Source organism: Euprymna scolopes, chromosome 34 (assembly GCF_053919585.1).
Source record: "Euprymna scolopes isolate OS-2025 chromosome 34, ASM5391958v1, whole genome shotgun sequence".
Classification (NCBI taxonomy): domain Eukaryota; kingdom Metazoa; phylum Mollusca; class Cephalopoda; order Sepiida; family Sepiolidae; genus Euprymna; species Euprymna scolopes.
Genome location: NC_136515.1, coordinates 3666386 through 3683294, shown reverse-complemented (window position 1 = coordinate 3683294; position 16909 = coordinate 3666386). Strand labels below are relative to the sequence as shown.

Below are 16909 nucleotides of genomic sequence, written 5' to 3'. Positions count from 1 at the left end.
TCTTAGAAACTACTGGGCTGACCTATCTGAAATTTTGTATGGACCTTTGTCATGATACATATTGTACAGTGAACTAAGTATTGTGGTATCTGTTTGAGGCACAGTTGATAAAAACAGTCAGAAAAATCAAAATAACAATTTTATAATTTTTACTTTATTTTCAATTTCTCATTTTCTTTCTCATTTTCTTTTTCTTTTTTTTTCTTTTTTTTCTTTTTCTTTTTTTTCTTTTTCTTTTTTTTCTTTTTTTTTCTCTTTTTTTCCTTTTTTTTGTTAATTGTTTATAGTGGAAGATGTGTGCAGAACAGAAGATTTTTTTTTTTTTTTTTTTCACGATGGTTGAGGATGCTTGAGTTGGTAGATGACTACAATTTGGTCGTCTTCAAGTCCAATATAAACAAGTTCTTGATGAGCCGTCCCCTTAAGTAATCCAATTTACCAAATTTCCATTACTAACGATTACTATATTGTCCAATTGACTACTGTACACTCTTTAACCCTTATCTTCGAGTGGCCCCTGGGCCTTGATAAGTGGTGACTCCTATGTAAAAAAATCCAGAAGAAACAGTTGATATAGCAAGATCAGTTGGTAGGGTAAGACTGAGGAAAACATGAGATGAATTAATTAATCTCCAGAAGATATCTCACTACTGATGCAATTCTCTATCTATATAAAAGCCAAGTACGTCCAAAGATGGAGTACTGCTGCCATATCTGGACAGGAGCTGCTAAAAACAGCCTATCCTGCCTTGACAAAGTACAAAATAGACTTCATGGCTTAGTGGGGGATGCTCTTTTCTCTTCCCTGCAACCTCTCTCCCACAGAAGAGACGTAGCGAGCCTGTCTTTGTTCTATCGTTATTTCCATGGCAAGTGCTCGTCTGAGCTCCATTCTCTGGTCCCCCCTCGCCAATCTTTTTCAAAAAACACCTGACTAGCTGAAACCACCGTCAATAATTTTCCCCACTCCTTATCTGTGCCTAAATCAAAACGTAGATTCAACGAAGAAAGCTTCTTTCTTAGAACTGCACGCCCGTGGAACTCTGTTCCGCTTGCCTGTTTCCCTCCCGACTTCAACCTGGATGTCTTCAAGTCCAACACAAACAAATTCCTGATGAACCGCCCCTCCCAAGTAATGACACCTTATCAATTCTCCAATACTATTGCTACACTATCCCATTGAGTACTGTACACACAATAACCCTTATCCCCGAGTGGCCATTGGGCCTTGATAAGTGGTGAACTCCATGGAAAAAAAAAAAAAAAATTAGGATGGATTTGAAAGAAATGTAACAGTTGTTACATGTTCACACGTATGTGCAGACAATCGCAAGGAAACCAAAACAAGAAAAAAACTAGACTCCTTTTTTTTTTTTTTTTTTCAGTTGAAACAATTGATATTTATTAACAGATATTTCCAAAATAACGCCTTGTCTCTTGTTCAAAAGTCTTCTCGCACTCCAATATGCTTAACTAGGTTGTAGCAGATCGAACACTTGGTACTCCACTCCTGTCCGATTATGTTTTAGCAAGCGTCTTTTCTGATCGCTCTGGGTCTACCTATGTAACCTCTCTATCTCTGTCCTCTTTCACCCCAAGGGTCCATGTTTTTCTCTTTTTATAAACTTTTTCATTTTTTTTCCTTGCCGTGACGCCACCTCACACGGTATTTGCATGCGTTGCCTACTGCTACTGTCACTGCCATACGTGTGTTCGCGCTCTGTTACAAAAAGACGGATAAATACAAACCCAGCCAGAGATAGGTTAGTTTGGATGTCAATTTTCATGTAAGGGAGATAACTGTTACATACTTACTGACATCAATGTCTACAGCAAATGGTTAGCTTTACAATGTTTGGTACTTGTGCAGTTTAATCAAGACATTAAAAAATGAAAATATCGAAAAAAAAGTTATATTGTACGTATCCGTTTTGACATGAAGATCTCCAGAAAAAAATTTCACTTTATTTGATCAAGTAGTTTTTTTTTTTTTACAGCGGAAAAACACGTTTTTATGAGAGCGTGTTGAAGGCAGACATCTTGGATTTGTTTTAAATTTTTGTTTGAATTTTAGAAACGACACGGGGAGATAACTCCATGTAAAGCGCCGACACTCCCACCCCATCTTTAATACTAGCTTTTCTTCCTAAAAATTGAACCTTTTGCTCGGTATCATAAATTGTTTTTTCGCTGTAAAATAAAAACTACTTGATGAAATTAAGTGAATTTTTTTTTCAGAGAACTTCATTCCATAACACATACGTACAATATAACCTTTGTTCGATGTTTTCATTTTTTAATGTTTTGACTAAAACTATACAAGTACCCAATTTTCTTGTTAACTATTATTCAGTAAAACCAGTGATCCCATTATTTTCTTTCCTCATAAAAGTTGTTCCTACTGGTAGTTTCATAGTGTGAGTTTTAGCAAAACTGGGCTCGTTCGCACCGTGAGTAGGATGCATTATTTTTTAGAAGAAAATATCAGCAGCAGCTCATTCAAGTAATCCACCAGATTAATTTGTTTGAATTTTTGCAGATTTTTCTTTTTTTTTTTTAAATATTAATTTGTTTGAATTTTTGCAGATTTTTCTTTTTTTTTTTTAATATTAATTTGTTTGAATTTTTGCAGATTTTTCTTCTTTTTTTTTAAATATTAATTTGTTTGAATTTTTGCAGATTTTTCTTTTTTTTTAATATTAATTTGTTTGAATTTTTGCAGATTTTTCTTTTTTTTTTTTTTAAATATTAATTTGTTTGAATTTTTGCAGATTTTTCTTTTTTTTTTTAATATTAATTTGTTTGAATTTTTGCAGATTTTTCTTTTTTTTTTAATATTAATTTGTTTGAATTTTTGCAGATTTTTCTTTTTTTTTTAATATTAATTTGTTTGAATTTTTGCAGATTTTTCTTTTTTTTTTTTTTTAATATTAATTTGTTTGAATTTTTGCAGATTTTTCTTTTTTTTAATATTAATTTGTTTGAATTTTTGCAGATTTTTCTTTTTTTTTAATATTAATTTGTTTGAATTTTTGCAGATTTTTCTTTTTTTTTTTTAATATTAATTTGTTTGAATTTTTGCAGATTTTTCTTTTTTTTTTTTTAAATATTAATTTGTTTGAATTTTTGCAGATTTTTCTTTTTTTTTAATATTAATTTGTTTGAATTTTTGCAGATTTTTCTTTTTTTTTTTTTTAAATTTTAATTTGTTTCATAATTTTTTTTTTAATATTAATTTGTTTCATAATTTTTTTTTTTTAAATATTAATTTGTTTCATAATTTTTTCTTTTTTTTTTTTAAATATTGATTTGTTTCATAATTTTTTTTTTTTTTTTTAATATTAATTTGTTTCATAATTCTGAAGTCCACCATGCAAATTATCTGTTGTGTTAATGACAATTTTTTTGGCAATTCTATTTTTGATACAGCATTATTATGTTGGTTTTATAGTATATTCTAATTTCGCTATTTTTATCGATTATTTCTTTAAAAGCAAATAATACTCTCCTTTGACCTCCTACTAACCCTAAGTCCGTGTGGCACCCCATTAAATAAAACAATTGGATGAACTTGAACTGTCATAACTAGTGTATCTTGAATGAAATTAAATTTTCTTTGGTTTTCATAAAATTGATTTTTAACTTTTGTAGCTATTTTTAAGCTATTTTTTAGCTATTTTTTAAGTTATTTTTTTTTTTTTTTTAGCTAATTATTTTTTAGCTTATCTTGAATGAAATTAAATTTTCTTTGATTTTCATAAAAATCATATTTATGAAAATCAAAGAAAATTTAAAAAATTTTTTAGCTATTTTTTAGCTATTTTTTAGTTAGTTTTTTTTTTAGCTAATTATTTTTTAGCTGTTTTTTTTTTTAGGTAAGTTTTTTTTTGTAAGCTTTTTTTTTAGCTAAGTTTTTTTTTTTAAGCTTTTTTTTTAGCTAAGTTTTTTTTTTTAAGCTTTTTTTTAGCTAAGTTTTTTTTTTTTAGCTAATTTTTTTTTTCAGGAATTCAACTTGGATACAGCATTATTATGTTTGCTTTATAGTATATTTCAATTTCACTATTTTCATCGATTATTTCTTACAAAGACAATAATACTTTGACCTACTAATCCTAAGTCCAAGTGGCACTCCATGAAATAAAAATAACTGGATGAACTTGAACTTTCATAACTAGCCTGTTTTGGGTAAAATTAAATTTTTCGTTGATTTTTCACAATTAAAATTATTTATTTTTTATTTTTTTCCTTCCGCCTATTTTGTTGCTTTTCTTTTGTGATTTTTACTTAATTTTTTTTCTTTACTAATTTTTTTATTAATTTTTAAAACTTTTTTAGCTATTTTTTTTTTTTTAGCTAATTATTAAAACAAATTTTAAAAATTTATTTTAACTAATTATCAAAAAAATTTTTTAATTAATTTTAACTAATTATTTTACAAAAATTATCTTTTTAGATGATTTGCCATCCATTGGAAAGCACAGCAGCTCTAGTCATCTTGGTTACACTCCAAGTCTGACATCTGCTGAAAACTTTGAAAAGACGTACATTGCTATTTATAATTTCAAACCAATGGCCGAAGGAGATTTGCAGCTTTTTAAGGTGAGATTAAGAGAGATTATCAACGATTAGCTTAATTTCTCAATTTATTAGCAATTAGCAGTTTAGCCCGGCTCTGTTCGGGCCCTATGTACTGTTCATAACTTCATGTGTGTGTGTGTATATATATATATATATATATATATATATATATATATTAAACAGTTTGACTCTTGTTTAGATAACCTACATCTAAAATTTCAAGTGTTTAGACCCAAAATTGACAGAGGAGTTTGGTAGAGTCTGCAAAGGTCAACTCTTTCAACTTTGACCTCTTGGCAGCCAAATTTTCGCCCAAAAACTGATAAAAAAAACTTGCTGCATTTCTGAATACCCTTTATGTAAAATTTGAAATGTTTAGACCTAAATTGGGTGAATAGTTTGCTAGAGACCGCAAAGGTAAAATCTTTTGAACTTTGACCCCTTGGCAGCCAAATTTTCGGCCAAAAATCGATTAAAAAGCTTGCCCTATGTCTGAATACACTTTATGTAAAATTTCAAATGTTTAGACAAGAAATTGGCTGAGTAATTTTTTAGACACCGCAGAGGTCAAATTTTTAAAAACTTTGACCCCAATTTTGACCCCTTAACATTTATTGTCTTTGGGCTCAGATCAAATTAAAAAGTTTGATCCATATCCCAGTAATCTACATCTAAAATTTCAAGTGTTTAGACCCAAAATTGGTAGAGAAGTTTTTTAGAGTTTTCAAAGGTCAAATCGTTGAACTTTGACCCCATGACATCCAAATTTCAGGCTGAAAATCACTTAAAAATCTCAATACCCTTATGTCAAATCTCGAGTCTGTAGACTAAAAATTGACTGAGTAATTTGGCAGGGAAATGTACACAGACAGACACACACACACACAGATGATTTCACTTTTATAGATATAATAGATTAATCGATATATATATCATATGAACGTCATTATATAAACATATTGCACATAAAAGCTCTACTTAAGTATTGAGCACTTCGAAAAATAGTGTTCTTTAGTTCAATACATTTGAACTTAATTATATATATGTATATGTTATCAAAGAGTAAATATTTAACAAGATAAAAAAGCTCAACACTATTAAGAGGAGCAATATTAAATGAAAGATGAGGAATAAAAGTTATATATATAACTTTATTATATCATCAGTACAATAAGAAAAAGTAAAAGGGAACATTAAGAAAAAAAACTCTTTAGGCCATGCCATTTCGAAGCTAAATGCTTCTCCTCAGAAGAGGAAAAGGGCCAGAATTATTGAAAATACAAATATAGAAAAAACTGGCTTAATCGCATTTAGATAAGAAATAAGAATGAAGAAACAGGATAATATGGTAAAAACATAATTAAAATGTATATGGATAAATCGGAAGGTTAGTATATATGTAGGTAATATTTAAAATATATATATATGTAGGTAATATTTAAAAAAAATATATATTTAGGTAATATTTAAAAAAAATTATATATGTAGGTAACATTTAAAAAAAAATATATATGTAGGTAATATTAAAAAAATATATGTAGGTAATATTAAAAAAATATATATATGTAGGTAATATTTAAAAAAATATATATGTAGGTAATATTAAAAAATATATATGTAGGTAATATTAAAAAAATATATGTAGGTAATATTAAAAAAATATATATTTGTAGGTAATATTTTAAAAAAAATATATGTAGGTAATATTTTTAAAAAAATATATGTAGGTAATATTTAAAAAAAAATATATATGTAGGTAATATTTAAAAAAATATATGTGTAAGTAATATTTAAAAAAATATATATATGTAGGTAATATTTAAAATATATATATATGTAGGTAATATTTAAAAAATATATATATATAGTAATATTTAAAAAATATATATATGTATGTAATATTTAAAAATATATATATATGTATGTAATATTTTTTAAGAAATATATGTATGTAATATTTTAAAAAATATATGTATGTAATATTTAAAAAAATATATGTATGTAATATTTAAAAAATATATATAGGTAATATTTAAAAAATATATATATGTAGGTAATATTTAAAAAATATATATATGTAGGTAATATTTAAAAAAATATATATATGTAGATAATATTTTAAAAAATATATATGTAGGTGATATGTAAAAAAATATATATGTAGGTAATATATAAAAAATATATGTAGGTAATATATAAAAAAATATATGTAGGTAATATTTAAAAAATATATATATGTAGGTAATATTTAAAAAATATATATGTAGGTAATATTTAAAAAAATATATATATGTAGGTAATATTTAAAAAAATATATATGTAGGTAATATATAAAAAAAAATATATGTAGGTAATATATAAAAAATATATATGTAGGTAATATTAAAAAATATATATGTAGGTAATATTAAAAAAATATATATTTAGGTAATATTTTAAAGAATATATATGTAGGTAATATTTTTAAGAATATATATGTAGGTAATATATAAAAAAAATATATGTAGGTAATATATAAAAAATATATATGTAGGTAATATTAAAAAATATATATGTAGGTAATATTAAAAAATATATATGTAGGTAATATTAAAAAATATATATGTAGGTAATATTAAAAAAATATATATTTAGGTAATATTTTAAAGAATATATATGTAGGTAATATTTTTAAGAATATATATGTAGGTAATATTTAAAAAAAATATATATGTAGGTAATATTTAAAAAAAATATATATGTAGGTAATATTTAAAAAAATATATATGTAGGTAATATATAAAAAAAAATATATGTAGGTAATATATAAAAAATATATGTAGGTAATATTTAAAAAAAATATATATGTAGGTAATATATAAAAAAAATATATATGTAGGTAATATATAAAAAATATATATGTAGGTAATATTTAAAAAATATATATATATGTAGGTAATATTTAAAAAAAATATATATATGTAGGTAATATTTAAAAAAAATATATATATGTAGGTAATATTTAAAAAAGAAATTTAAATATGGGCCACTATGAAGTAATGAGGATCACTAAAGAAGAGCCAATAAAAAATAGAAGAAAGGAAAAGATAGGGAAGACAGATGGAAAAATGGAGAAAGAAAGAGAGATAGAAAACGTAAATAAGGATAAGGAAATCTCTCTCTATATATATAAGAACAAGTAGTTAATAAAACATGTTAAAAAACACTTTTTTTAACATGTTTTATTAACTACTTGCTCTTATTATAAGCTCTATCTCCTGTTTGGTTTTATCGAGCTTTTACATCTGGTTGAGATTACTTTATAAATATTAATTCTTCAATATTTATAATTTACTTTAGTTTTGCCAGCTTGAATCATTTTGGTAAACTTAACTGTAATTCTTATTTTATATCTATATTAGCGGTGGGTACCCGGCGTTGCCCGGATTTTTAGATGCGTGTGTGGTTGAGGGGGGGGGGTAAAATGAAAACAAAGCGGAGTAATAACCCTGTTAAAATATTATAAAAACAAACAATGTTAAAACTATCAAAAAAAAATCCTGGAAAAAAAAAAAAAACAATTAAAAAAAATGAACGTGATGCAATACGAACGGTTCAGCGGTGTTTGAAAAATCCTCAAAAAGTTGGGGGGGGGTCGAACTCGAATCATTGAGGTGAAAGCGCCAAAAAAAAAAAAAGAAAAAAAAACGTGATGAATTAACTAAAAAGTGAATTAGGTCAAATATCAATTTCGCAGTGAACGGATTCTAAATGAATTTTTTTGTTTTAATTTTAATTTAAGTGTAATGCAAGTGAACTAAAAAAAAAAATCAAAAAGAAAACAATAATAATAATAATAATCGCGTTTTCTTTTTTATATTTTTTTATTTTTATTTTATTTAGGGTAAAAACAGAAAGCATAAATCAGGGAAAGAAAATAAAAAAAAACAAATAAAAAACGGCATCAATAACCTTGTACGATTCCAAACCAGTGTTTCTTTGTACTGTTCCTTGTGAACGCATCCGATGAGGTGTAAATGGGGAGCGGGAAAAGGAGGAATCTAATAGAGAGAAAAGATGTTGCAACTTCCATTGAATCTAACCGATTTTGGCAGTGAACTCTCACCGGGAAAAGTATAGGAATGTACGGTTATCGAGGAAGTGTAAGCTTAATAGGCCTATAGCACACCTCAGATCCTGTGCTGCAGTTTGTGCACATTACATTTGCATGTAATGTCATGATTTTTAATCCTATTAAGGTCAAACTCACACAGGAAAAAATGAGTTCATTTATTTATATAGATAGATAGATAGATAGAAGATAGATAGATAGAATAGAATAGATAGAAGATAGAAGAAGAATAGAAGATAAATAGATAGAAGAGAAGATATATATATAAATGGCCGCACACATTTTTGTATGTCCAGCAAAGGCTTTTTCCGCCGGGGTTCTCGGGTGGTTACTATTTCTTTAGAACTTTATGTGTACTCCCTAGATCTTAATATCTACGATTTGCGAAGGGACGTCATATCCAGATTTATTTTGATCGACTTTTATAAAATTCATGCTATTCCTTCCTCTTGTGTGTTTGTTCGGCTTTTTCGTATAAAAGCGAAACTGAATCAAAATAAAAATGATTCACTGGCCTTTGTCGTCAGCACGTCTTGAAGGCAATTAGCTTCATATCAGACAATTGCTGTTCATTAAGACTGCCAGAGCTGCCCCCCTTGGGATGGGGGCTGGAAACAAATATGGTGGAAAGATGAATGCTTAACTGGCTTACAGCCAAACTTAAGTGCGTGATTTAATTTCTTCGTCTGCGTGAGTCATACGTTTAACTTTCACTTTCTGCATGTCAACTTTTTGATCGCTAATTTAGAATGCGGTTCACTTTCTGTCTCTTCGTAATCTACTTATAATACTTACTTTTTTTTTAACCCCCCCCCCCCCACACACACACCTCCAAACACCCGGGCAATGCCAGGTACCCCTCGCTAGTCTATATATATATGGGGGGGGACGATTTCTTTAGAACTTTATATGTACTCCCTAGATCTTAATATCTACGATTTGTGAAGGGACGTCATATCCAGATTTATTTTGATCGACTTTTATAAAATTCACGCTATTCCTTCCTCTTGTGTGTTTGTTCGGCTTTTTCGTATAAAAGCGAAACTGAATCGAAATAAAAATGATTCGCTGGCCTTTGTCGTCAGCACGTCTTGAAGGCAATTAGCTTTGATCACTGTGAGGCAATACCCGTCATATCAGACAATTGCTGTTCATTAACATTGCCAGAGCTTTAACCCCTCTTGGGGGGGGGCTGGTTTTCCCCCCACGATGGTGGGGAACAAATATGGCGAAAAGCTGAACGCTTAACTGGCTTACAATCAAACTTAAGTGCGTGATTTCATTTCTTTGCCTTTGCAAAGATTTTTTTTACATCGACTTTTATAAAATTCGCGCGATTCCTTCCTCTCGCATGTTTTTTCGACTTTTTCGTATAAAAGCGAAATGGAATCAAAAGTGAAGGCATCTTCTCGGACTTTCATGACATCCAGAAAGCAATCAGCTTTGATCAGTCTAGGGGGAACTCCTCATATCAGACAATTGCTATTCATTTGGACAATCCCTTTTTGCAGGAAGTGGTTTTCCTCAATATCATGGGGAAATGAAATGGCGGGAAGCTAAACTGGCCTCCAGCCAACGTTTGTTTCTGCAAGTCAACTTTTTGACATCGATAAATTTAAGTGCTTTTCACTTCCTATTACATCATAGCATCACGTTAAGATCTCATGTTTTATTTCACTTTCTAAAATAATTTTAAAAAATGTTCAAAATAAGTTCAAAAATAAAAAAAACATAAATTAAAAAAAAATGTTCAAAATAAGTTCAAAAATAAAAAATATATAAAATAAAAAAATATACAAAATAAGTTCAAAAATAAAAAATATATAAAATAAAAAAATGTTCAAAATAAGTTCAAAAATATAAAATTTAAAAAATGTTAAAAATAAGTTCAAAAATAAAAAGAATATAATATAAAAAAAATGTTCAAAATAAGTTCAAAAGTATAAAATTTAAAAAATGTTCAAGATAAGTTCATGTATGTATAAGTGATCGTGCGTGTACGAAAAGTCTCTACCAAACTCTGTAGAATAATCAAAAGAACTGTAGTAGTCAATAACACACAACAACAACAATAATAATAATAATAATAATAATAATAATAATAATAATAATAATAATAGCAGCAACACTTACCAAGGGTCCAGCTTATGCACAAGACAGACACCAGATTGAGCTGGACTGAGGGCTTGTATTTATGTACAAGCATATCCAATCAGGTGATTCAGCCAATCACAATCCAAAGAATAGACTGGCCCATGTGTGTACAATGGAATCTCCCATTGTGCCATAAATAGTTCTCCTCTTTCATGAGAGGTAACTTTAGTCTTGGTCAAGTTATCCACAACTTGAATGCTGACCGAAAGTCCACTACACAATCCAATAAACTCCTCTCTGAATATTTAGTTGAGCTTGGCAGGGTAATTCGAATAAAACATTACACCTGCTGTTACTTTTTTGATATTTGTTGTCTGAATGGTCGAGCTTCAAAATGATACCGATTTTGTGAAAATTCGTCGCCTCTGTAGAAAGTTTTAAGCAGACATACATTTAAACAGACCGGTGAGATTTATATTATAGATATATAAAAGTGACCTCATCGGTATGTGTGCGAAAAGTTTCTACCAAACTCCTCTCTAAATATTTAGTCTACAGCGTTGAATTTTGATATATATGGATTTGTAGCACACTTTAGATTTGGTTTTTAGTCAGCAAAAATTGCTGCTAAAAGTTCAAAATTGAAAACAAAACAGTTGATCTTGGCAGGGTAATTCAAATAAAACATTACATCTGCTGTTACTTTTGCGCATGAGCAAAATTGAACATTCATAGCTCAAATTTGCTTAATTTTTAACCTTTCATATTTATCTAGTTGTAGCTTAGACGGTAACGACACTGGAGAGATAAATAACAGCTAAAGCTAAAACGTTAAACGTTTTGGTTTCGATTCTGATGATGGTTTCCTAGTCATATTCTTTTTATAACTTTTGAAATCGTTAATATATATTAGACTAGCGGGGGTACCCGGCGTTGCCCGAGTGTTTGTTTCCGGGACGGGGGGGGGGGTTAAAAAATGTTATGGTAGGTAAGTAGGAAGGATCAAACCCGGAGTCATGAGTAAAAGTAGGAAAATAAAGTGTGAAAAAAAAATAAAACAAAAAACATCTGTAACGTTAACAGTTCGGCCACCAAGAAAAGTCCATTCCAGTTGTTTAGGAAAAAAAAAAAACGACTACGGTAGGTCGGCGCGAACGTGAAAATATAATGTGAATTGTCCAGCACGCTAACCACTACGCCACAGAGCACTGCAGCTTAGTTTAGTGATTTTAAATAACTTCACATGAAAGAACTACGAAGCCAAACCGGTGTTCTCTTCTCAACTGTTCCTTGTGAACGATCCCCAAATGGTGTTAAGTGGTGGCAGGGGGAGGAGGAATTTATTAGAGAGAAAATATTTTACCACTTCCATTGATCTTAACCGATTTTGGCCGTGACTTCTCAGCAGAAAAATTATAGAAATCTAAGATTATCGAGGAATTTGAGAAATAATAAGCCTATAACACACCTCAGATATTGTTCTGCCGTTTGTGCATATTATATTTGCATGAAATATCTTGATTTTTAATCCTATTAAGGTCAAAATCAGATGGGAAAAAATGAGTTCATTTTATTTATATAGAGATAATGATCGATAGAGAATTGGTTCTATAATAATGAGAAATCTGCATAAATAAAAATATAATATTTATATGTATCTTATGATTGGGCAATGCTGGGCTGCCTACTAGTGTGTGTGTGTGTGAGTATATATATATATATATATATTTATATATATGATGATGAGTGTAACGTCTTGTCAGACGAGTGCCACTCCCTCAGGCACTGAAAGTCCATGAGCCGAAAAAGACTTTAGTCCTGCCGGCAAAATTCACACGATGAAACAGACATGACACTTAAGACGGTCACTAGTATACATACATATATATATATACATGCACGCATACATACATATATACACATACACACACAATACATAATACACATACATATACATACACAAGACGGTCAATGGCATACATACATATATATATATATAAATGCAAATATACATATATACACATACATACATATCTGTAAACATACACACATATATACATACACAATGCATAATACACATACATACATATACATATATACATACACAATGCATAATACACATACACACATATAAATACACACACACATATACAAATACATACACACATATACACATATGTACATATATATATATATATACATACACTTACCTACATACACATACATAAATATGCACTCATACACAAACATGCACACAAATACGCACATACATACATATGCCTATGCATACATACACATACATATACATGTAAAAAAAGTCATACATAGTAAGTGATCAGCGGCTGCCCTGTTTTTGTCCCTTTTCCTTCCTGATCTTTTTCCTCCTTCCTTTTTTTTTTTTGTATTTTTTTAATAAAAGTTTGTTTTAGACTCACACATATGCAGTACATGATGATGATCATCATCATGTTGACAAATTCACACATAATTTTCCAAATAACTCAACGTACGAATCAACGAAAAACAACAAAAAATATCCAAGCGTCTGTAATTCATATATATATATATATATATATATATATATATATATATATATATATATAGGGTTACTCAAACAAAACGGGCCCCAACTCTAATCAGGCCCCGTTTCTTAGTGTTTTGTCCGAATGAAATGAAACTTTGGTCATAACTAGTTTATTATATTCAAAACATCACATCAAAACGCTGACCTTTTTTTCTTTGTTCTACAGCATATGTTCTAGATGGCCTCCATTTAGCTTTTGTATAATTGAATATGATTTTGTACTTCATTTATAGGGTGAGCGGTACGAAGTCCTCGATAATTCCCTTGAACATTGGTGGGTTGCTAAAAGCAAAAACGGGTAAGTTGTCTTTTTTTTTGCTTTTGTCTGGCAGACAATCCACCACCACCCCAACCCCTCCCTGACTCAACTGACTTCTACTAAGGTTGCTGCTTTCTCTTCCTTATCCCATATCACTACGCCAGGTCTAACAGCTTCATTTTCAGAGTACGTGGCTGTAGAAATTGCATAGGCATGATAGATGATGTAGGACCTATTCCCAACTGTTCTTTAGTAGGGTGTATTCCAATTCCTGTTGTAGCTGTTCAATTCAACCTGAAATCATAAAAATTGGTCAGTCGTGTCATACGCAATAACATGTAAAGCAATAACATACTGAATTTTCAAGATTCTACGACAATTTTAAATGTCTTTTAAAAAAAAACGGAAACTTACTGAAGGCACCTGATAGTTTTTGAAATTCTTTTTCACAAGTTCAGTTATTCCTATAATTGCTCGAATGATGACGATCTTCCTAAGATTCCAGTTTCTTTTCATGTCGTCCATAAGACTTTGGTATTTTGTCATCTTCTCCCACACAGCTCTGTTTAAGCCTGAATCATTAAGGATACTGACTTCAACTAGGGTTTTTTAGTTATTGATTTTTTTTTTTTTTATCAAAAATGGAAAACAAATTTTTAAAATTGAGGAATATTACTGTAGTTGTCTACCTTACAATTAAAATTTCATTAAAAGCAATTAATAAGCCAATTTCGGTGCAAACGATTTATTTTATTTATTGATTTTTTCTTTATTTTATCTATTGATTTTTTTTATCAAAAATAGAAAACAAATTTTTTTAAATTGAGGAATATTATTGGAGTTGTCTACCTTACAATTAAAATTTCATTAAAAGCAATTAATAAGCCAATTTCGGTGTAGAAGATTTATTTTATTGATTTTATTTTTATTTTTATTATCAAAAATGGAAAACAAACTTTTTTTAATTGAGGAATATTACTGTAGTTGTCTACCTTACAATTAAAATTTCATAATAATCCAAATATTTCAGTTGTAATCTCAATGTCTCATTCACTGATAAAAGTCGGATTACGACTGAAATATTGGATTATTGAAGGCACCTCATAGTTTTTAAAATTCTTTTTCACGAGTCTGGTCGGTCTTATAATTACTCGGGTGATGACGATCTTTCTAAGATTCCAGTTTTTTTTCATGTCATACATAAGACTTTGGTATTTTGTCATCTTTTCCCACTCAGCTCTGTTTAAGCCTGAATCATTGAGGATACTGACTTCAACTAGGGTTTCTACTTTCTCTTTCTTGTCCCATATCACTACGTCAGGTTTAATAGCTCCGTTTCCTATGTACGTAACTGTAGGAATTGCATAGTCATAGTGGATGGTGTATGACTTATTTCCAACTGTTTTTACTGGTAAACATGTTCCTAGGATTTGCTGCTGCATTCGATGTTCAATTCTTAAATTTTTTTTTCTAATTTTCTTTTCAATTTCTTTTCAAATTTTTCAGAAGATAGAAATAATTGTAGGAGTTAAATAGCTGCAGCTTAGAGAAGACGTACTGAAATCACCAGAAACTGTATTAAATCTAAGAAATTAGCAACTCGCTATTTCTGAAAAATTTATAAAAATGTAGTAAATAATGGGCAATCAACAATCCCTTTCACCCCACCCCCACTCCACTATCCACCAACCATGAGGTTGTTTAAATGGCAACTAAGAAAGTTCATCTACTTTCTCGGCGGTTCACCTCCAACTCCACGTTAGATCCAACAGATCATTTCCTCCCAAATTTCCCTTTGCGGACAGAAGCAACATCTGATGATCTGAAAATCACCCCTTCTCATGTTCGTGATATCATAAAAAACCTGGACACTTCAAAGGTGTGTGGCCCTGATCTCCTCCTCCTCTTTGCTATACTATTAAAAAAAAAATGCTCCGCTGAGCTCACCCCAGTTCTCTCCAAACTCTTCAACAAATCTTGCTTCCATGATTGTTGGGAAATTGATTCTGTTGTATCAGTTTTAAAGAATTTTGGTGAAAAAAAAAATAACTGATCCACTCAATTATCACCCATTAGCCTCCTTCATTTCTTCATCCAAATCTTTGAGTTCTTAATCAATCAAGCACTAGTCCACCTCCTCATAGATACTAAACTTCTTTCTTATTAACTTTAGGCAAGCTAGTTCTACTGCAGATTTTCTACCCGGCTTCCATACTCCTTCTTTGCCTATTAGTCAGGCACAGAGACACTATCACAGTGATTTGACAAAACACTTAGTGGTAGATCTTGTTTCTTATCTAGGGCAATGAACGCCGTTTTCCCCACTCCCGACACATCCCACCCGTCAAAACTGGGCACCTGGGAGTGCTTCAGTACCACACATGCCTGTGCAATTAGATTTGGTTGACCTTCTGATAGGTTGAGGGTACCGGATTGACAGTTCCTGGCTGCTGTTTCCGACTGGTAGTACAGGAGTCCTAACTCTTCAGAGCGGCTGCTCCATCAACAGTTGTATAATATTGGGATGTTTTTAGTGCCATGTCGCGCATGAAAAGGGACCCTGCACTCATCCCCGATGGACTTTCCTGAGGCCACAGTTCTAGTTGAAGAAAGGTCAGCTAATGGTCTAATTGTGTTGCATGTCTGATACCCTGCATAACCTCTTGTTCAGCTCCCCCTTACCTAACTGAAACTCTTTAAAAACATGATGACAGTAAAATAAAAAAAATAAGCTTAAACCAGGCTTAGGGACAAACAAATCCAACTTTCCTCCTTCCTTGAGGCTTGCATTCACTAACATCCGTGGGCTTAGAACTAATTTAGCTGATGTTGAAGCATTTCTCCTAACAAATACCCCAGATATCTTAGCACTAAGTGAGACTAACCTACACTCCTCCATCCCCTCTAACTACTTTAACATGCCTGGCTATCTCCCACTCTGCCGTAAGGACTCTGACAGACATATGCACGGACTTGGAGTCTACATTCATAACACCCTACCCCTTACTAGAGAAACAAACCTAGAAACGGATGATCAAGCCTTTATGTGCTTTAGACTAAACATACAACATAACATTAGCTACTTTTATTTTCTCTACCACTCTCCCTCGACCCAGGACTGCACCATAATAAACAAAGTCTTTGACAGCATAGACACAGCACTCTCCCTCGACACTAGCGCACAAGTACATGTATTTGGTGACTTTAATGTCCACCATAAAAACTGGCTTGGATTCTCTACTTACACAGATGCAGCGGGCAGCACAACACATAGCTTTGCTAT

General features: G+C 30.4%; 1 protein-coding gene across 2 annotated transcripts in view; it reads left to right on the top strand.

Moving 5' to 3' along the window:
• The window catches only part of LOC145259090 (tyrosine-protein kinase Tec-like), a 208792-nt gene that overhangs the window by 131514 nt on the left and 60369 nt on the right, over positions 1-16909 (top strand). For both annotated transcript variants that reach the window (XM_080116734.1, XM_080116735.1), the window contains exons 6-7: positions 4454-4599; positions 13601-13665. In XM_080116734.1, coding sequence (XP_079972860.1) covers positions 4454-4599; positions 13601-13665 — 211 coding nt within the window. The remainder of the gene's footprint in view (positions 1-4453; positions 4600-13600; positions 13666-16909) is intronic.